Below are 22,598 nucleotides of genomic sequence, written 5' to 3'. Positions count from 1 at the left end.
GTGACTGTAGTCCTTAAGCCGAAAGTGGCGGTTATCACGAGGTGACTTTGCCCAGTCACATAGTTTAGTAGCTAAATATAGGCACCTTGTCCATGGGTGTCTTGAGTTAGGAGTGTTAAAGGCAAGGGCAACCTCCCTGCCTTCGTTCCTCAGTCTCCTACCTATAGCTTTTTCTTTAATGTGTCCCGCTACTGGTCTGTGAGTACCCATTACTGCTTCTTCTCAGCTTTGCCCTCACCAAGCAATTCTCAATTCTCATGCCATCTTTTATTTTCCCTTCTACACTTTTCAGATGCCATCTGAACTTACTTCCCATTCCCATTGTCTCTTTGCCTCAGCGCCACCCGTCTTCTCGCTCCACTACTCTCTCCATTGACAAGACCCACTCCATCCCCACCTTTCATTACACTTCCTCTTCTTGCATATAGCCCCAGCGTGTCTCTATTTCTCAGACTCCATGTTGCTATGTTTCTACATCTCCCTCACTTTCTATTGCTCTTTGGAATGCCCAGTCCATAATAAAACATTTTTTGCCTCATATTTCTTTCTCTCCTTCTCCTTCTCTTGACCTCATTACCCTCATCAAAAACTGGATCTCTTGTTCTGATTCTGCAACCCTTGCTGTCCTTCACGACGCTGCCCACACAGTTACCAACTCTCAACCCCTTACTGACAGGGGTGGTAGTGTAGTACTGTTTTCAAATTCCAAACTTCCCATGCCTCCTACTCCCCTATTTTTGTCTAATTCACCCGTATACTAAATACACCATCTCCACAATCACTGCCCCATACGGCATACATATTATCTCCATCGGCCACCTAGTCCGAAAGGTCAATTCTTCAACCACTTTTCCCAATTAATTAAATCTCTCCCTCCCGATCACCACCTCATTGTCATTGGTGACTTTAACAGCCATGGGTTACAGCTCTCATCTGCACCCTAATACAACAAGGCGGAAAAAACTTTGAACTTGGCAAAGGTCAAGACACTCCTCAGATCTCCAACTCTACCTTACTGATCTTCAAAACTATTCCCCTACTCTTGACTCTGCCAAACAGGACTTCCATCTCTTTTTCATTTCATCTTAATCCTCCCAAATCAGGTTCCTCAAAAAATCCTTCAACACATTTATTTCACCACCTAAACCGTCCTCCATCTCTTACACTCTTTCTGCAAACAATATTGCCCTCCACTTTGTTTCTTGAATGTCCACCATTCGCAGTACCCTCGCTTTTTGACCTTTTATCCCCCCCTGCTCACTTTTCTCCAACACTCCTACTCTCCTCTCCTCTTCCTATTTCTTCCTTTGAGCCCACCAAACCTAATGAGAATCTTGCCTTACTCCTCATGGCTAACTCTTCCTGTGACCCCACTGTCCCTGCACACTATGAAGCACAGAGCTCTCAGTGTTGCTCCACATCTTACTTCCCTCTCTTGAAAATGCTACTTTTCACTCATCCTATGTAAGTCAGCTACTGTCATTCCTCTCCTTAAGAATCCTGGTCTCGATTATAACTGTCCTGCCAACTTTTGTTCTGTCTCTTCTACCACAATAGTCCAAGACCGAGTAGTATTAATAACCTCACTTTCCTTGATACACACAACCTCCAGGACCCTCTTCAATCTGGCTTCCAACCGCTGCATTCTACCGAGATAGCTCTTCTTAACGTCTGCAATTTCATCGCTTTCAAACATCATGCAAATCATTCATCCATTTCTTATTCTTCTTAACCTCTCTGCTGCCTTCGATTCTGCCAACCATTCTGACTTTCTGACTCTGCAATTCTCTTTAAGAAGGGGTTAGATCCCCAGATACTAGATACAAAACTCTGCCCGGATGGCCGGTTGGTGGCTTTGAAGTGCCTGCTACTGGGACAACTATACACCTTTGCATCAGTATATAATATGATATGATATGGCATTTATAACACGCCTATACAAAGGTGTTTCAAGGCCCCGAACACAGGCCAAGCTTCTTTCTACGAAGCTCTGAGCACAACCCTCGCCTCCTTCCTGGAGGGCCAAATTATCATTGGCGGTGACTTTAACGGAGTCCCGCACCCCACAAAGGACAAATCCCATCTGCCCTCGTCCGGAGACTTCACTTCAGCACTGGCACTCCTGCAGCTATTCAGAACTCTGGCGGTGGAGGACTCATGGAGGGTACTCCACCCCTCAGAAAAAGACTTTGTTTCTACTCTTACGTCCATAGGACTTTCTCCAGGATAGACCTCCTCTTGGTTTCTCCCCAGATACTCTCATTTGCCAATGATGGAACCATAGGCCCAAGGATCCAATCTGACCATGGCCCAGTGACCCTGGAAATCCGAGTGCATGAATCACCCCATTCAGGGCAACATAGATGGGCTCTCTATGATCCAATACTTAATGAGATGCCGCTCAGGGAATCAATCGCAACTGTAATTAGGAACTTCTTTAAAGAGAACCTTACAACGGATACCTCTCCCACTAAAACCTGGGACGCCATGAAAACGGTCATATGCGGAGAATTGATAGCACAAGGCCTAGCTTTCCACAAGATTAGGCGACAGACCCGCCTGGCCCTCGAAGATGACCTCCGGAAAGCGGAGAAGATCCACAAAGAAAAAGGATGGTCCCCTAGAACACGACGTGCCATTCGTACGGCACAGAAAAAGATTGAAGCCCATTACGCCGAACATACAGCACATCAACTGGCAAAAGCCAAACAATTCTACTACGCTAAAAACAACAAAGCGAACAAATTACTGGTTGCCAAACTTGCTAAAGCGAAACAAAATAATACGATCATTGGACTGCGGGACTCACAAGGCAGAACGCAGTATGCTGAGCAGGACAAAACGCCTGGCAGTAGACCATCTAACACAGGTAATGACCGCCCCTCCACGGGACCTCGAAGAACAAAAGGAATACCCAAGAACAGCAGCACTTCCCAAAACTACCAAACTCCACCCGAGACATCTTGGACGCTCCAATCTCCAGTAAGGAGGTAGACGAGGCCATAAAATCTCTCAAATCCTAGGCCCCCGGCCACGATGGTTACTCATCCAGGTTCTGCAAGGTCTTCAGGCCCCAGCTACTCGCCCCACTGGTGCAGTTATTTAACTCTTTCAGAGACACTGGTGTCATAACCCCCTCCATGCAGGAGTCAATTACAGTCCTTCTACCTAAACCCGGAGGGGACCCAAGAAATCCAGCCTCATATAGACCTATCGCCCTACTCAATATTGACGCCAATATCTACTCCAAGATCCTAGCAACACGTTTATCCCACATCCTACCAGACATAATTCAATCCGACCAGAGTGGCTTTTTAAAGAAACGATCTACAGTGGATAACATTCGCAGAGCCCTGAACCTGGTGGAACTGGCTTCCCGGGGCTCACAGGGATTAGTACTCATGGCACTAAACGCGACCAAAGCGTTTGACAAGGTGGACTGGACTTTCATGAGACTCACCCTGGAAGCATTCAGATTCAGGCCTGAATTCCACACCATGGTCCTGGCCAACTATAAATCGCCCAAAACTTTGCTTAGAATCAATGGCAACCTCTCCGTCCCCATCACACAGTCCTGCGGAACCAGACAGGGATGCCTGCTGTCCCCACTCTTATATGCTTTGATTATGGAGCCATTTGCCCAATGGGTTAGACTGAACAACCTGATCAATGGTTTCCAGGCTGGTTCCCCACACCACAAGCTGGCCCTCTACGCGGACAATGTCTTGCTAACCACTTCTGGGGATTGTGGTTCCAATACAGACAAATGAGAATGGCCAGGAATTGATAGCTGAAGCAAGGTGCATTATGGTACATGTAGTTAGTTGAATAGGAAAGTACCAATGTTGCGCAAATGGGAATTAAGGACCAAAGTGTGAATAGGGGTTGTTCAAAGAGTATTATGAAGATGAATGAATAACAATTAGTCCATGACGGTTGCAAACGAGTGCGCCCGTGGCACAGGCATGACAAAAGATCACAAATCTGATTTTAGCTGGGTTGAGATACAGTTGTTTGGTCATATTCCGAGAGTCCATTTGTGAGAGGCAAAAGCTCGATTTTGTTCATTTTGTTTGAGGCTTGTGTTACTTTGTATGTCATATGTATTGTTGGTGTATTTGTAGCAGGTTATGCAGAAGAGTAGGTGTGGCTGGCTGGAACCTTGTAATACCTCGCAAGTGATATTGCATGGGGTAAGGGGTTTGAACAGAGGCATGTATGGTGACTGTTGGACATAAAACATTTCTCTCTCCTCTTATATGCACATTCTTTTAGGAAGGATTTTGTGGCGGACTGTGTCAAAAGCAACCAAATATCTATAAAGATGACCAGGCAGCGTGTCATTGACGTTTTTTAGTTTTTCCCCAGATAGATGAGAGGCCTATTTTCATCTGCCTGAATCCATGTTGTCCCTCTTGCATGATGATGCTGTTCAATCCAGGTAATCTTAAATAAATTAATTCTCCAAGAGGTCTGATATGTAGGGAGGTGTTTGGGACCTTTTCCACAGCCCCATGGTGTGGGGTGTGAAGAGATCGAAGTCAGAGAATAATTCTTTCAATGGGTAACGTAGCAGAACAGTCAGGTTTCACTCTAAGGAGGTGAATTAACTGGCAGCTAAATTACCAGGTCAGGTTCCTTTCCACACCAAAAACCCAGTATCAGGATAACTACCTGGTGGAAGAATATTCTATACTATGCTAAATCAAAGGATAACAAGGGATTGCTAGATACTGATAAGGTGCATAGAAACCACCATGTCAAACAGGTTAAACTGATTCCAACAAGCAGCATCCAGGATCGATCATGGGGCTGCTCAGGGGACCTCTGACCCCAAAAACACCATCTTTGAAAGGTCATTAAGCCTCCAAAAGGGGTTTAACTGGGCTGAGAGCAACACCAAGCTCATTACACCACCACCAGATGTACTCATTCCATCTGGCTGAGGCTTCCTGCAGAGGCAAGAAGCACCCAGGATCGATCTAGGGGCTGCTCAGGTGAATACTGACCCCAAAACCACCATCTATGAAAGGTAATTCCACCTCTAGCAACAACTCTTTCATCACCCAGCCGGCACTACTCCCAGATTCCCACAGACCTGGCCCCATTGTAACCACCAACTGGTGGCACTGGTCTCACATCAAGTGACTGTAGTCCTTAAGCCGAAAGTGGCGGTTATCACGAGGTGACTTTGCCCAGTCACATAGTTTAGTAGCTAAATATAGGCACCTTGTCCATGGGTGTCTTGAGTTAGGAGTGTTAAAGGCAAGGGCAACCTCCCTGCCTTCGTTCCTCAGTCTCCTACCTATAGCTTTTTCTTTAATGTGTCCCGCTACTGGTCTGTGAGTACCCATTACTGCTTCTTCTCAGCTTTGCCCTCACCAAGCAATTCTCAATTCTCATGCCATCTTTTATTTTCCCTTCTACACTTTTCAGATGCCATCTGAACTTACTTCCCATTCCCATTGTCTCTTTGCCTCAGCGCCACCCGTCTTCTCGCTCCACTACTCTCTCCATTGACAAGACCCACTCCATCCCCACCTTTCATTACACTTCCTCTTCTTGCATATAGCCCCAGCGTGTCTCTATTTCTCAGACTCCATGTTGCTATGTTTCTACATCTCCCTCACTTTCTATTGCTCTTTGGAATGCCCAGTCCATAATAAAACATTTTTTGCCTCATATTTCTTTCTCTCCTTCTCCTTCTCTTGACCTCATTACCCTCATCAAAAACTGGATCTCTTGTTCTGATTCTGCAACCCTTGCTGTCCTTCACGACGCTGCCCACACAGTTACCAACTCTCAACCCCTTACTGACAGGGGTGGTAGTGTAGTACTGTTTTCAAATTCCAAACTTCCCATGCCTCCTACTCCCCTATTTTTGTCTAATTCACCCGTATACTAAATACACCATCTCCACAATCACTGCCCCATACGGCATACATATTATCTCCATCGGCCACCTAGTCCGAAAGGTCAATTCTTCAACCACTTTTCCCAATTAATTAAATCTCTCCCTCCCGATCACCACCTCATTGTCATTGGTGACTTTAACAGCCATGGGTTACAGCTCTCATCTGCACCCTAATACAACAAGGCGGAAAAAACTTTGAACTTGGCAAAGGTCAAGACACTCCTCAGATCTCCAACTCTACCTTACTGATCTTCAAAACTATTCCCCTACTCTTGACTCTGCCAAACAGGACTTCCATCTCTTTTTCATTTCATCTTAATCCTCCCAAATCAGGTTCCTCAAAAAATCCTTCAACACATTTATTTCACCACCTAAACCGTCCTCCATCTCTTACACTCTTTCTGCAAACAATATTGCCCTCCACTTTGTTTCTTGAATGTCCACCATTCGCAGTACCCTCGCTTTTTGACCTTTTATCCCCCCCTGCTCACTTTTCTCCAACACTCCTACTCTCCTCTCCTCTTCCTATTTCTTCCTTTGAGCCCACCAAACCTAATGAGAATCTTGCCTTACTCCTCATGGCTAACTCTTCCTGTGACCCCACTGTCCCTGCACACTATGAAGCACAGAGCTCTCAGTGTTGCTCCACATCTTACTTCCCTCTCTTGAAAATGCTACTTTTCACTCATCCTATGTAAGTCAGCTACTGTCATTCCTCTCCTTAAGAATCCTGGTCTCGATTATAACTGTCCTGCCAACTTTTGTTCTGTCTCTTCTACCACAATAGTCCAAGACCGAGTAGTATTAATAACCTCACTTTCCTTGATACACACAACCTCCAGGACCCTCTTCAATCTGGCTTCCAACCGCTGCATTCTACCGAGATAGCTCTTCTTAACGTCTGCAATTTCATCGCTTTCAAACATCATGCAAATCATTCATCCATTTCTTATTCTTCTTAACCTCTCTGCTGCCTTCGATTCTGCCAACCATTCTGACTTTCTGACTCTGCAATTCTCTTTAAGAAGGGGTTAGATCCCCAGATACTAGATACAAAACTCTGCCCGGATGGCCGGTTGGTGGCTTTGAAGTGCCTGCTACTGGGACAACTATACACCTTTGCATCAGTATATAATATGATATGATATGGCATTTATAACACGCCTATACAAAGGTGTTTCAAGGCCCCGAACACAGGCCAAGCTTCTTTCTACGAAGCTCTGAGCACAACCCTCGCCTCCTTCCTGGAGGGCCAAATTATCATTGGCGGTGACTTTAACGGAGTCCCGCACCCCACAAAGGACAAATCCCATCTGCCCTCGTCCGGAGACTTCACTTCAGCACTGGCACTCCTGCAGCTATTCAGAACTCTGGCGGTGGAGGACTCATGGAGGGTACTCCACCCCTCAGAAAAAGACTTTGTTTCTACTCTTACGTCCATAGGACTTTCTCCAGGATAGACCTCCTCTTGGTTTCTCCCCAGATACTCTCATTTGCCAATGATGGAACCATAGGCCCAAGGATCCAATCTGACCATGGCCCAGTGACCCTGGAAATCCGAGTGCATGAATCACCCCATTCAGGGCAACATAGATGGGCTCTCTATGATCCAATACTTAATGAGATGCCGCTCAGGGAATCAATCGCAACTGTAATTAGGAACTTCTTTAAAGAGAACCTTACAACGGATACCTCTCCCACTAAAACCTGGGACGCCATGAAAACGGTCATATGCGGAGAATTGATAGCACAAGGCCTAGCTTTCCACAAGATTAGGCGACAGACCCGCCTGGCCCTCGAAGATGACCTCCGGAAAGCGGAGAAGATCCACAAAGAAAAAGGATGGTCCCCTAGAACACGACGTGCCATTCGTACGGCACAGAAAAAGATTGAAGCCCATTACGCCGAACATACAGCACATCAACTGGCAAAAGCCAAACAATTCTACTACGCTAAAAACAACAAAGCGAACAAATTACTGGTTGCCAAACTTGCTAAAGCGAAACAAAATAATACGATCATTGGACTGCGGGACTCACAAGGCAGAACGCAGTATGCTGAGCAGGACAAAACGCCTGGCAGTAGACCATCTAACACAGGTAATGACCGCCCCTCCACGGGACCTCGAAGAACAAAAGGAATACCCAAGAACAGCAGCACTTCCCAAAACTACCAAACTCCACCCGAGACATCTTGGACGCTCCAATCTCCAGTAAGGAGGTAGACGAGGCCATAAAATCTCTCAAATCCTAGGCCCCCGGCCACGATGGTTACTCATCCAGGTTCTGCAAGGTCTTCAGGCCCCAGCTACTCGCCCCACTGGTGCAGTTATTTAACTCTTTCAGAGACACTGGTGTCATAACCCCCTCCATGCAGGAGTCAATTACAGTCCTTCTACCTAAACCCGGAGGGGACCCAAGAAATCCAGCCTCATATAGACCTATCGCCCTACTCAATATTGATGCCAATATCTACTCCAAGATCCTAGCAACACGTTTATCCCACATCCTACCAGACATAATCCAATCCGACCAGAGTGGCTTTTTAAAGAAACGATCTACAGTGGATAACATTCGCAGAGCCCTGAACCTGGTGGAACTGGCTTCCCGGGGCTCACAGGGATTAGTACTCATGGCACTAAACGCGACCAAAGCGTTTGACAAGGTGGACTGGACTTTCATGAGACTCACCCTGGAAGCATTCAGATTCAGGCCTGAATTCCACACCATGGTCCTGGCCAACTATAAATCGCCCAAAACTTTGCTTAGAATCAATGGCAACCTCTCCGTCCCCATCACACAGTCCTGCGGAACCAGACAGGGATGCCTGCTGTCCCCACTCTTATATGCTTTGATTATGGAGCCATTTGCCCAATGGGTTAGACTGAACAACCTGATCAATGGTTTCCAGGCTGGTTCCCCACACCACAAGCTGGCCCTCTACGCGGACAATGTCTTGCTAACCATCACAGACCCCCGCACCTCCCCGACACACGCTTTAGCAGAAATAAGTAGCTATGGAAGGGTCACGGGATTCACCATCAACTTCAATAAGTCAGCAGCACGGGGGATAGGGATATCCCAGAGGGAGCGAGAAGACCTGATCCCAATGTGCCCAATTCAATGGAAGACGAAGGCTATCAGCTATCTAGGGGTTCAGGTCCCAGCCAATCCAACAGACATTTATCACATAAACTTCCCCCCCGCTCTTTAAAGAATTGGAATCTGACCTGAAACGCTGGGAGACACAAGAAATGTCCCTAATGGGCCGGATCACAGCGTGTAAAATGAACCTGCTCCCGAGATTCCTACACGCATGCTCCGCCCTTCCTGTCGCAATTCTGACTCCAGCACTCCAAAACTTGCAGAGGAAAATGCTACGATTCATTTGGAAGGGGAAGAAAGCTAGGAACCTCAAAAGCACGATGCTGGGAAACTTAAAACCTGCCAGCTTGGGGGTCCCAGACCTACATAATTACCAGATGGCATCTCAACTGGCCTGCATTCAGGCGTGGCAAACAATCACTAATCGCCCCAGGTGGGTGGACCTGGAACAATCACGCTTAGCCTTCCCCCTACGCTTTCTCCCCCACATCCCTCCAGCGATATGGCGGCAATGGCAAGGACTATTATTAGCTACAAAACACACCATTGCCGTTTGGGACAAAACCCTGCAGCAAAAGAAGATCCCAAGAGGACTTAGTCCCTCGTCCCAGGTGTTCCTGAACCCAGCCTTTTCACTTGAAACAGCTCCCCAGAACTTCAAAAACTAGATTGCGTTGGGGCTGGAGACTGTGGGGCAGCTCTGCGAGGGAGGACCACCATATACCTATAAACAATGCAATGAAGTCTTCCAACTACAGGAAAGAGACAGGTTTACATAACTCCAACTGCGCCACTGGTGCTCCCACCCTCAGACACGCCATGCAGCGACTCGCCCTCCCACAGCCATAGAACTAACTCTTCAGGATTTACCAACCCGGGGCAGGATCTCCATGCTATACAAGCGCCTCCCAGAAAGACTTTCTCATCTCCAGGTCTCGATCCATGGCGCAAAGGGACGCAGACCTGGGCCACCCCATAGAGGAACGAGATTGGGTGGACATCTGGACCCGTGCTCAATCGTCATCCGCATGCGTCACGAATAGGGAATGCGCCTACAAGATCCTACTGCGCTGGTACTATCCCCCTCTAAGACTTCATCACATGAACCACACGCTTGACCCGGCCTGCTGGAGACGATGCGGCCAAATAGGAGCCTTCTTCCACATGTGGTGGACCTGCCCAAAAGTCCAAAGCTTCTGGAGACAGTGCTTGGCGGCCATCGCTGAAATCACGCAAATAACACTCCCTCTGGACCCCGAACCCATTCTCTTGGGCCTCCCGGTCCCCGGGACCTACCCAAGAACAGGTCCCAAAGCCAAACTCCTATCCCAATGCTTGCTGGCGGGGAGAATCGTGGTGCACCGGACATGGAAATCCACAGAGGGCCCCCTCCTGTGGATGAAACTATGGGATGTGCTAATTGTAGAGAAGGTGACAGAAGCGAGAGCAGGTCTCCTCCACTGCTTTCGAAACATTTGGAACCCTGTTCTTGACTTTGATCGAGACTTCCCAGCTCTGACTTACAAACCCCAGCTGGCCAGGAGGGTCCTGGAGAGCGGAGAGGCCCACAGGAGCGGGAATGAGGTGGTGGACCTTTAAGAGGACCGATAAACCTAAGGAGGGTGGGATCGTGAAAAGACATGCTTTTACAGTAATGCATAATAAGTATTAATAAAAGTTGGTACTGTTATTACCCTGCTTTGTTCAAAAATAAAAATATTAAAAAAAAAAAAAAGACTGACGTTCTCTTCTTCCCAGCCAAACAGACCATCTCTTCCTCTCCCCCTCCTCTGCTCTCTCCCGACTACCTTTGTTATTCTCCTTCCACTCGTAACATTAGTTTCATCATCGACCCATCTCACAACTTCTCGCTTTCCACCTCTGCGAGAAACCTGATGGTGTCTCCCAGTTTAGTCCCCGGGGATCTGACATCCAGGTGGCCAGGACATGGCCACCACTATTAGATCCAGTTCCTGGGGGTGGACCAGTGCAGGAGGATCACCTGGATGGGGGAGGTGGGGTCATCTGGGAGTGGAACGGGACCACTGATGGGTAAGATGTGGTATTCCCCTTCTGTCAACCCCTTCTCCCTCTTCCTAATGTAGGACATTCAACCTCTTAACCCCCACCCCCTTTCTAACACAAACACTACATGCACCACGAAAGATGACGGACAAACACCCAAGCTGTCTACCTGGATTGTCCCAACACAAGGGCCAGACAAAGTCACGCAATGGACCGGATTTACACACACCTGACGGCTCTTTCCCTTCCCCACTGGGATAAAAGGTGGTGCACAGTAAGAGCAAGGCAGACTGCATGACAAGAGGGCTAACTCAGCACGGCAGTTCAAGAGGAGGAGAAAGAAGGCGCAATTCGAGAGGGTGACAAGGAAAGAAGCAACCTTTCCCTTTCCGTGCCAAGCTAAAGAAACCTACGCAGAAGGAAGCAGAAGACCGCAAACAATAGCCAGCGTGTGTTGTAGCAGATGTCAACGGTACACGGGACACTCCTCCACTGATAACCAAGCTGGGGCCATCTGTCTCAGAGGTACTGACCTTGACTCCAGCGAAAAGAAAAGCCGAACAGTTCATCACAGCCAATGAGTTGAGGGGAGAACCGATAAACACATTTAACGAAAAGTAGCAAGTGGCTAATTGAACTTTGAGCAAACAAAGATCTGTTCATATTTAAGGGGGAATAACAACAGCAGAGGAGTCTGGCATCACATGGGTTCTCACTCAAGAAACTCTGGATGATTACCCACAGGTAGAAACTACCTGAACTAGAAGGCCATGGGAAAGGCAAGAAGGGGGTCAAATTGGTCATACAGTGGTCTTGTAAAATTCTCTGTACAGTCAAAAGTCTTTGACCGACAGAGGATTGTGAAGTTAAGGGAAGTGAATCCTGCATCGTAAAAGTTGAAGCAGAAACCATAAACGCACAAGATTGGCGGGCGTGAACCCGAACGAGGGAAGCTGACAAAAAGGGGGCGAGGTCTACAGTCCCGAAAACAGTGTGTTGACGAGAGCGAACCCGGCAGAGGGATGTCCACCATGAACTATTGAAAGGACCTAAAATTCATGAATATCACTGATGAATTGGTGTTAAAAGATACAGTGAACCCGACTAATGGAAGCCAACGTTTAGAGAGCGGTGTGACCCCGGAAGAGGGGCAGATCCAGAGTTGAAAAGGCATTGCCTAAACTGTAAGCCGAAAGGAACTTTGTTTATCGATTTGAACTCCATCAGATCCTCGGAGGCAAGAGGCTTCTTTTTGTGGAAAAGAGACTAGGCCTTGATTTCTGAGGGCAGAACATTTGGCTTGTGCTGGTAAGGCATGAGGGTGTGCTGTGCTCCACAGTCTCACCTTATCCCATGCTGAAAACGTGAGGAGGGAGACCCCAACAACTGCATCCTGACATATTCTTGTGCACCCTTCTTTCTTTCTTATGAACATTTTCCCACACTTGTTTTGCATTTAGTGTAAGGATTGGCAATAGATTTTTCTTAGTATAGGCCCTTTTTTGACAAGACGCCACAAGTACTGCCTTATTATTGTTTGATGGTTGACGCTTGCTCCCATCTTAGATTTAGGTTTAGATCAGGTGTTTTCCCAACCTACCCTTACACAGTTTAATATACACACTTGAACTGTGATCACTTGTGTCTGTCTTTACTGTTGCCATCATGAGTTCCTTACATCTCCAAGTCTGCCACTGCGGCCAGATTCAACCTCTAAATAGCAGAAGAATCTGTCACCATCTTCCTTTTAATACTGCTAAACAGCTAATCCACTCCTTAGTCCTTTCTAGATCCGACTACTGTGCCAGTCTCCTCTATGGCCTCCCCAACTATGCTTTTTCATCTCTGCACAAAGTCCTCAACTTCGTGTACCGCACACTTTTCAACCTTTCTCGCTTGACCTCTACCTTATCTGCCTTTTTCGCCAGATTGGATGCTTAGCTATGAAACAAAGAGCGAGGAATACATTTCTTCTCACAATCTTCAAAACTATTCATGGACTTGCCAGACCCTACCCATCTGTCCATCTCACTCCCTACTCTCTCCCTCGCTTGTTAGGATAATCCTCGGCTCACCTCCTTGTAGTGACTCAAGCCCCATGTGCACCCTCTCATTTCCACTCTCTCGCTCTCCTCACTCCCCTACTCTGGAATGCTCTTCCTCTCTGTACTACTCCAACTCTACCACTTTTTAAATCCAACCTCAAGACCCTCCTCCTTTCTGAAGAACCCATTTCCTAGCACTCTATGTTACTCGCTACCCTCACAGAAAACCCAATAGCACTTTTACGTCCTGCCTCCACTCTAAGTTAAGCACTTCCTCCACCATCCCGTTCCTATGTCATTCTGTCCTGTTCCTGTCCCTGTCCCTGGTTTATGTTACCACCTTCCCCTGCACCATTTGTCTTCAAGTAATATTCCCTGACCCCATTGTCAAGAACCCATGTCCTACACTCTTCAATGTTACATTTTGTATGCGTTTTTGTGCCAACATACATTGCTTTCCTGCGATTTTGAGAAATTAACACATTGAAGCATGGCACAGCAGTACTAAGCACATAGTAATACAGTGAGGGAGGAATGGCTTCTGTTAAGATTGAGTTCTAAAATCAGCCCTGGGGAGGAGGAGGATTTGGGAGGCATCTTATTATGGTGAACAGGGATAACTCTGAGAGCTTAGCCAAACCCAATCAAGCTACACTAGTAGACCTGCAAGGCTTAGTCTCAGGAAGGGTGTGCGTGGTCTTGAGCTACAATGAGTCCACACGGAGCACAGTGTGAGACGGTGGAAAATTAAGTAGGCAACTTGTGGCACAAGCTGAGGATCTGCAAAGTGTCCAACAGTGACGGCTGCAACAAAGTAGCCCATGAGGGAGCTGGTCCATAGACACTTCTGAAGGCTCAGCAAGTACCGATCCTCAAGAAGGAGTCGAGATTGGTTGTTCCCACCAGTCCACGGGTCGAAGCACCAACGGAGGCCTTCTTGAGACCAGGATAGAGTAGCAGGGCTTCACTGTTATAGCACTGTAGTCTATGCTGGTCAGCTGCAGGAGTCGTCTTCAGGTCATTAGTGAGCTGCTCTTCTTTGAAGAAGTCTTGGCTCCAACTGAGATCTGATGAGCAATTGCAGGAGCTCTCCTTATTTCCAAGATTTAGGCTGGGAGCATGCCCAAGCATTCCAATGGTAAGGATCTGCATCATTCAAACAGCCAGTATCTATCCAGCCGTGGATCCACTGGTTACCACATCTGCCTACCAACAGACACTTTTAGTAGCCACTCACATTAACTGCGAAAGTGCACAAGTAAATATATAAAAAACTGTAAAAATATCAGAGCTGCCACCTGCTTGTCTTAGGCATGTTGTAAAATTAACCAAAAAGCCATTATAGAAAAGGCTATAAAAGGATATAACACATCCTAACTGCACTTTACTAGAAGGTGATGTGAGCAATTGTAAGAATACAAGAATTCAAAAAGAGAGAAATAGTCTCTCAGTACTGATAGTCTAGGGATTAGTCTGTGTCTTTATAACAATGAACAAAACAGGCAAGGGAAGTAAAGCAGAAGGCTTGACTTGGCTCCAAAAAGCGAGGACAGGGTTCAAAACAAGCAAAATAAAGGTGTTCCATTGAGGCCTCTGGGAGGAAAGCAGCAAAAAGAAAATCTTTCCTAACAAATTAATTCACATGGGCATATGAGTCACTGCAAAAATGGTAGATACAATAAGGCAAGAGACCCAGGCCAATATAGGTTCCAGTACACCCGCAATCCCACAGAAAAGAATACAATAGAAAATAAACCACTGGACCCTCCTAAAATCACCACATGACGCATAAATCATAAGGACCACAGGGAAGTGGGGGAGGGCGTAGGAGGGGGTTATGAAATATATCACTGAATGGGTAAATAACACCTGTTAAGAGTCACTTTTGCAGAGATTTAGTTGTTCCCAAGCAAAGGTTTTCCCATAAACATAATGTAAGTTCTACCTCTAGCCCACAGATGAAGCTGCAGGAGTTACTAGAGATGAACCCCAAGAAGAGTCCCAGTCCAGTGTTTGAGAACCAGAGAGCCATGATGAGCTGGTCACAGAGGAAGCACCTAAAAGTTACACCAAACTTCTCCACAGTGGTAGCAGTGTCAGAGTGGTGGGCTTAAGTGAAGGGAGGGGGGGGGGAGGGTGGGAGTAAAGTACACATTTACACATTCCATACAGTTAACCAAAAAACACACTATAATGAAATTAATCAGACTCTCTGTCCAGTAAAGTAAGTACTATAGGGTAAAATAACACTTTGTAAAAACACATTGCATGTAAAAACCACTTATGGTCAGTCAGGCCCCAAACCTCTCCTAAACCTCCTGTGTTGCCTACTACCTGGTAGTAGGGACACCGCAAACCCAAGGCGTAGGAAGAAAAGGGGAACCCTAGACAATCAAGCACACGGTCAAAGTCATAATCAGTATCCCATATGCCAACACCAAGCACAATCCCAAGAATTCCTACCTCTCTACGATATAGTTTTAGAAGTAATACAAATGCACATGCACATCATACTGTAAATGTAGGACCTAGCGGGTAACAAGTGGTAACATTAATTAGAACACCAAGCTAAAGGCCACCAAAAGTCAGAACATACTTCGGCATATATGAACTCATTACACTCATTGAAAAATAGATACACTAACACTCTGCAGCGACACCATGTAGTTAGGCATTCTTCATAGACAAGAGTGGGATGTAATACAGATCAAATCAGTGGTGCTTGCTAAAATTCTAGTCTTTGGCCTAAAACTCAATGGACCCGGGGGGGCAGAGGACAGTAATTATCTTCAAAGTCAGTTAAGGAGAGTTTCAGGTAAGCTCAAATGTTCTCCATAGGAATAAATGGGACAAAGTCAGTAGGCACAGCTAGATTATTGGACATATGAAGCCAAATTCCAGTTGCACCCAACAGGTGGGCGAAGGCAGAACATGACCTCAGGGAATACAAGAGGAGACACTCTTGAAGAGCTCCAGTGCCAGGTTCAAGAGACAGCAGCTTCAGGAAAAAGAAAAGCTAAAACAGAAACCAAGCCAATACAAGTGAATTGCTAAAGTGCGGTATAAGGGGGCATAACCTTTAACAAAGGAGACCCCTGAGAGTAAGTAGCTTGAATGACCCACCAACCAAGGGCCCAGAGATAGGTATTCACAGTGGTATTTTACCAAAAGCAGGGTTCAGGAATGGAGAAACAACTCGGTAGGTACAAGATCTTCTTTTGCAGAACCGTTTAAGATCCTGTCAACAAGGGAATTGAATCCCAGACCAATGAAAACTCCGATAGCCTAAAAGAAGAACCAACACCTTTCCATGCAGTGGGACCCCCCAAGCAAGGAGTTAAAACCATGGCAAAAATGGGTTCAGGAGGATGGAAGAACCCGACCAAGCAGGTTTCAGCAGCTCAAACGGTAAGACAGCCCAGCAGCAGAAAACGATCCAAAGAAAACAGTGGAGGTGTCCCAGGACACCTGCCAATGAACTGGAGAGGCAAGGAATTGGTCTCCCAATGGCAGTCTAGACAATGACCGCTTTCTACACCAAGACACACAGTCAAGGTGGTAAAACTGGAAAGAATCGCTAAAACGGCCAGTGAGAGGGACCAGAGTGAAGAAAAGTAAAACCCAAAAAGGTCACCCAGAAGACAAAATTCTGAACCACTATTGGGGATTAAATTAGGCTGCTCCTTTTCCATCTTTCCTTATTCAGTTTTAAAATCTCGAATTCATCTTACATATGCCTAAGTGTTTTTCTTACTGGTTGGGAATACAAAAATTAAATTTTGAAAAAGCATCATCATAGCTTCATAATTAACATATTTTTGTTTTTACACATTTCTAGCATCAGGGTATATATATTTTCCTCTCAATGCACCTCTATAAATCCTGAAACCTTTCTTGCATGACTCAGCTGTATGTTTTTGACAAGTCCTCATTTTACTTACCGGATGCTTTGTCTCCACAAACGACACAATATTCTATGATCTGCGGTCGTTGAATGTCAGTTTTACCCAATAACCGTTCCACAGAAGCAGCGTCTGTCACAATCTAGACGCAAATAAGACATCAGTGTAAGTGTTAAAGCAAAATATTCAACAACATGCTGTCTAAATGAGTGATCGACCAAAGATCAAAACTAACAAGTTGCCTATGTCACAACATTTAGTAATGGTAATCAATTATTCTTTCCTGGACAAAAAGCACACATCCTCCCCATAAGTAAAACATCACAACATTTGTGGTGCATGCAGGTTACCAAATTTGAAACTTACTGATAGTCAAAAGGAGTTTGTTTTTGGCATTCTATTATACTAAGCATCATTCTCACTATTATTCCATAATACCCTCCAAAGCATACATTATTTTCCAAAATTGATTAGCCGAGTTTGCTAATTAAAATGAACTTGATTAGCAAACAAACCCATTTCATTAGTAGTGTTGTACTAATATTTCTAATGTCACCAGAAGTAATTTTACCCAAGACATAAAACAAGCATCAATACAGCATGTTTGTGTGCCGCTGAAGCAAGACATTAGTGAGATGAGCAGGCATTGCAAATTCTTTAAAATTCTGCAAGACCTACAGGTCGAATAACAGTTTACTCACTCAACCTAGGAGAAATGCACTAGACCCATGACAACAAAATGATTCATTTAAATGTACTTTCTGTAGAATGGCACATCTGGCCAGAAACCCACTTTGTTTGCCACACTGCTGCCAACCAGAGGCCAGCCATTAACAGTGAAACTTGTATTGGACATTTATTGCAAACAAAGTAAATGTTAAATACAAAGTTCAAACATCCCCTGCAAACAGTACTCGCCCTTCATAAAATCTACTCAACTATGAGTGGGCGAGAAGACTTGTGAACCATGGATGAGTGTCTGTAAAAGGTTACCTGAATGAATGGACACAAATAAATAGATCTGATAAAAGGGCTTTGAAAACAGTTTGGCCAGCTCTCTCCCACAGGTTCTAACATATAATGCAATCATAATCAGAGCGGGTTTAATACAGTGCATGTTATTGCAGTAGATCTGTAGATGTAAAGTCTGGATAGAACTATTGATCACTACTTTGTGTAAACCTCTAGTAAGCTTTGTGTATTCATAAAAGCATTTTCATTTTTCCATTATACATATATTTTTGCATTGCATGTTGTGTCCCTTTTTTGCAACTACTAGGCCGCCTGGAGACTTTGTGCTCGGACTGTGCTGTGCAGCCCCTCCTCTTCTTCCAACTATCCTCCGCTGCCCCTATGGCACTCCCCATCTCCACTATGTTGTCGAATTGCTACACTATCACCCATCCTCTCTCTCTCTCACGAAGTCTGAAAGAAAAAAGCTTAAAAATGACATCCTGACCACTAACCATGGTCTACCTATTGCAGACACCAATGTCAGTGCAACTTCCAGACAAATCTTCACCGATATCTTCTTTTCTGCCGCCTCTCCAGATCTATGGACTCCTCATCTCTACTCTCTCTCCTCTCACATCCTCGACCATTAATGGTGGTACTAATTGGAAGTCCCCTTGGCGGGCTTTGCATCATCCAGTGGATCATTATCTATCACACTGGCACAATTCCTCCTCCTCTTCCTCCTCGCCTGCCGCCCCTCATTAACTTTCTTCCCACACCTGCTACTCCTCCTTCCACTCTCTCTGGCCCCACGACCCCTCTGTCTGGTGTACCACGCCCCTGTACCCCTCGTCCGAAGACCTTCAAAAAGTTGGAGACCTCTTGCATTCAGCCACACTTAATGCTTGTTCTGCCATCAAACACTCTGCCGACATGTGCCTCCTCCTTGAAGACATTGACTTGGATATCCTTGCCCTTGCCAAAACGTGGTTAATGCCATCTCAGTCACTGCCTCTGAATCTACTCTTCTTAATGGCTATAAGAACATCTCCAAGCCCCGCCATAACCGTGCTGGTGGTGAGGTTGCTCTGATGTGCCCATAGTGGGTCCCTCCTTGTCTCAGACTGCCCCAGCCTTACTTTTCCTTTGATGGCCTGGTCTGCAAGCTGGTCACCTCTCCCACCTCCTCTCTGACCATTGGCACCATCTACAGGCCACCCGGCTCTACCACCCTGTTCCTCTCTGAATTGGCCGATTTCTCCTCCTCTCTCCTCACAACCACCTATAAACTCCTGGTCTTTAGCGATTTCAACATCCACCTTGACTCCTCAATCACTGCATCCACTCTCTTCCGTGACCTTTGCGCCTCACTCACCCTCTCTATTCTCCCTTTTCCCTTCTGGTCCTACCCACTCGGCTGGACACACTCTTGATGCCTTCACTCTCCTCTCCACTGATCATCCCTCTCTCCTGGTCAGACCACTCTCTCCTATCACCTGGGTCCTCTCGGCCCTCTGACCGCACCTCCACCAACCCTGCTAACCTTGTTCATGAACATTCATCCAATGAAACAAGTGTCAGTTGCTGCCTTCAAATCATCCTTCAACCCCCTCTCTCCCCACTACAGACTACCTCCGACTCTGCTCTCAGCAACCTCCATTTTGCCATTACTAACACCCTTGACATTTTTGCCCCAGTCGTGAGGATCCGGCAGAAACAGGTCTTCAAGCTCAACACCTGGTACGACTCCGAACTTGCAGCCTTGAAACACAAGTGCAGAGCTGTGGAACTGAAGTGGCAGACCTCAGGCTCAGCCTCTGACAAACTGGCCTGTCGCCAAAGGCAATACAGACTTTCCATCTGCACCAAGAAAAGGGCTCACATCTAGGCTTGCGTCTCTGGTGCATCTAACAACATCTAACAACACGGCTGAGCTCTTTAATATCTGCAGGGAACTAGCCAACCCTTCTGCAGTCTTCTCACCTCTTCCCTCCCAGGCCCTCTGCAACGCATTGGCCACACACCTGCATAAACTCAGGATATCATGAGCACACTTGCTGCCCCCTCCACTTTCTCCACCGCCCTGGCTCCTACAGACTCCCATCCTCCTTCTGCCTTTTCTCTCCACCTTCTCTCCCATCACAACTCTGGTGACCAGAGTTGTCCGCTCCATGGAGGTCTCCTCCAAACAGGTCTCCCCTTGTTCCTCCAGAACCATTAAGGACAATATTGGCTTTCTTGCCCCTGCACTTGCTGATTTCTGCAACCACTCTTTTGCTACTGGATCTTTCCCCTCCTACCTCAAACGCTCCCTTGTGCGCTCTCTCCTGAAAAAACCTTCTGCAGACCTGTCTTGTCCAGCCAACTACCGCCCCATATCCATCACCCCCTTCCTTGGAAAACTCTTGGAGAAGCTGGTATTCACCCAACTGACCCAGCACACTGAACTTGAGGGTTGCCTCCAAGACCATCAATCTGGATTCCAAGCATCCAGAGGCACAGAAACTGATCTTCTGAACACCCATGAGGAACTGCTTGTCTCTCTTGATTCCAACTCTCCATCTGTTCTCATTCTACTCTATCTCTCCTCTGCATTTGATACGGTCATCCACTCTCTCCTCATGAAACGTCCGCATGATATCGAAGGTATCTCAGGGGAAGGGGGCACTGGACTGGCTGACCTCCTTCCCCAATGACCGCCCATCACAGGTTATTCTGGGCTCTTTCTCTCCCCCCACTACCATCTCGAATTGCTGTGTCCCCCAGGGCTCCAACCTTTCTGCCTGGCTCTTCAACACCTATCTGGCTCTGCTTGCACACCTCATTTACACTTTCTCCCCTAACTTCCAGTGTTATGTAGATGACACAACTTTTCTCAAAATTTCCCTCTGACCCTCTCCTTACTTCCTCCATCATTCCTGACTGCCTCTCTGCCATCCAGTTTTGGTGTACTTCCAATGATCTCTGCCTCAATGCCAGCAAGACTGATATCCTTCCCATTGGGACTCCAGCTCGCTCTTTCTTCCCCTCAGTCTGGCCAGTCTCTATGGGCTCTCCCCCTTCTCCTTCATCTGAAGCCAAAAACCTTGGAGTTATCTTCAAACTCTTTTCTTTCCTTCCTCCCTCACATTCAAGACCTTGCCAAGAAGTCCCACTTTCAACTCCACCTCCTCAAATGGAATTCTTCCTTTCCTCACTCCCCCCCCCAGCCCCCACGAGCTCAATGTCTCTTGAGCTCTGGTCCTCTCTAGGCTAGACTACTGCAATAGTCTTTTCTTTAATCTACCCTGTTCTTCTTTACAACCCCTCCAGCTAATATTGAATAGGGCTTCAAGATACGTCCTTGGCATCCAGCCCAGGGACTGCATCTCTCCAGCCATAAAAGATCTCCACTGGCTCTCGGTTGCTGCAATGATCAAATTGAAATCCTTGTGCATCATCCGTAAGGCTGTATGGGGCCGGGGACCAAGATATCTACAACTTGCCCTCACTAAAAACTCTACCTCCAGATCTTTACGTTCCTCCAGCACCAACCCTCTGTGTGTCAAGTACTTCGCTAAACAGCGAGCCGGTGGCCAACCTCTTTCCTCAGCAGGCTCCCTCCTATGGAACAGCCTTCCCCTTCATCTTTGTCTTGAGCCGGATTGCCTCAAATTCCGGAAGCTCCTCGAGACTATCCTTTTCACCTCCTCCTTCTCTTCCTCCCTCCTCTGCTAAACACCACAGTTGCTGAGATTGGTGACCAGGGCCCTTATCTGTCCTCTTGGGCCCTTGCCTCCCAATCGCCTACAGCCTCTGTCCACTCCCAGCACTCGCCTGGCACCAACTGCGCTTTGCCACCACATGCCTGCACTTATTTATTGGCAGCTGACCACTCATCTAGGTACTTACAGCTGCTCACCCCCAGAACACCTAGCACATACACCCCCACTCCCCACTCCCATATTCCTTTTCTCTCTCTCTGCACTTGCACATTTGAATGCTCACAAGGCCTAGTAGATCCGCCTATATCTTTCATTGTTATATTTGATTTTCATTCCGATGTTCCCTACCTGTTGCCCTGTGGGCGCTTTGAAACAATTTACTTGATGTATAAGCCCCTTACAAATTCACAATAAATAAATAAAATAAATAAATGCAAGAGGAAAGAAAGTAAGACACTAAGCAAAGTGGATGGCATAGCAGGCAGAGAACTGGGCAAACTAGCTGGAATATTGTAGTTTCCGGCCATCTCACTTTCAGGGTATCTGGTATAAAGCAGCAGGATGATAGGATAGAATGTTAAGGAGTATGGGATCAGCTCATGGGTTGAAAACCATTTGCACAGATGTATGCACCCAGCAAGTAACAGAACTGGGTTTGCAATCAAAGGCATGGCGCCATGTGATCATGTACATTTTCAAAAGTGTTCACTCGTCAATATTCCCCAACAAAATGAAATATAGTTGACACTAGGACATTTTCCACTAACCTAAATGTTACTGTAAACCATGGAGACAATGCATTGTTTTTTTACAGTAGTAATACTGTAATTATGCATTATATAAACAACTTACATTTTTAGGAATGGTATTTCAGGACTGTCTTTAAAAAAAAATAAAGTTAACACATACTGGTCTTTGCCAGGCAGGATATAGTTAGCTTAATACAAGGT

The 22,598-nt window shown here is 46.4% G+C and overlaps 1 protein-coding gene across 4 annotated transcripts in view; it reads right to left on the bottom strand.

The window, feature by feature from the left end:
• The window catches only part of NR2C2 (nuclear receptor subfamily 2 group C member 2), an 818,284-nt gene that overhangs the window by 694,335 nt on the left and 101,351 nt on the right, over nucleotides 1–22,598 (bottom strand). For all 4 annotated transcript variants that reach the window (XM_069643419.1, XM_069643421.1, XM_069643422.1 and 1 more), the window contains one exon: nucleotides 17,030–17,132. In XM_069643419.1, coding sequence (XP_069499520.1) covers nucleotides 17,030–17,132 — 103 coding nt within the window. The remainder of the gene's footprint in view (nucleotides 1–17,029; nucleotides 17,133–22,598) is intronic.

The sequence above is a fragment of the Ambystoma mexicanum genome, chromosome 2p, assembly GCF_040938575.1.
Source record: "Ambystoma mexicanum isolate Mex_15411 chromosome 2p, UKY_AmexF1_1, whole genome shotgun sequence".
NCBI lineage: Eukaryota > Metazoa > Chordata > Amphibia > Caudata > Ambystomatidae > Ambystoma > Ambystoma mexicanum.
Note: the sequence above shows the minus strand (reverse complement) of the source record. Positions and strands in the feature narration are given on the sequence as shown.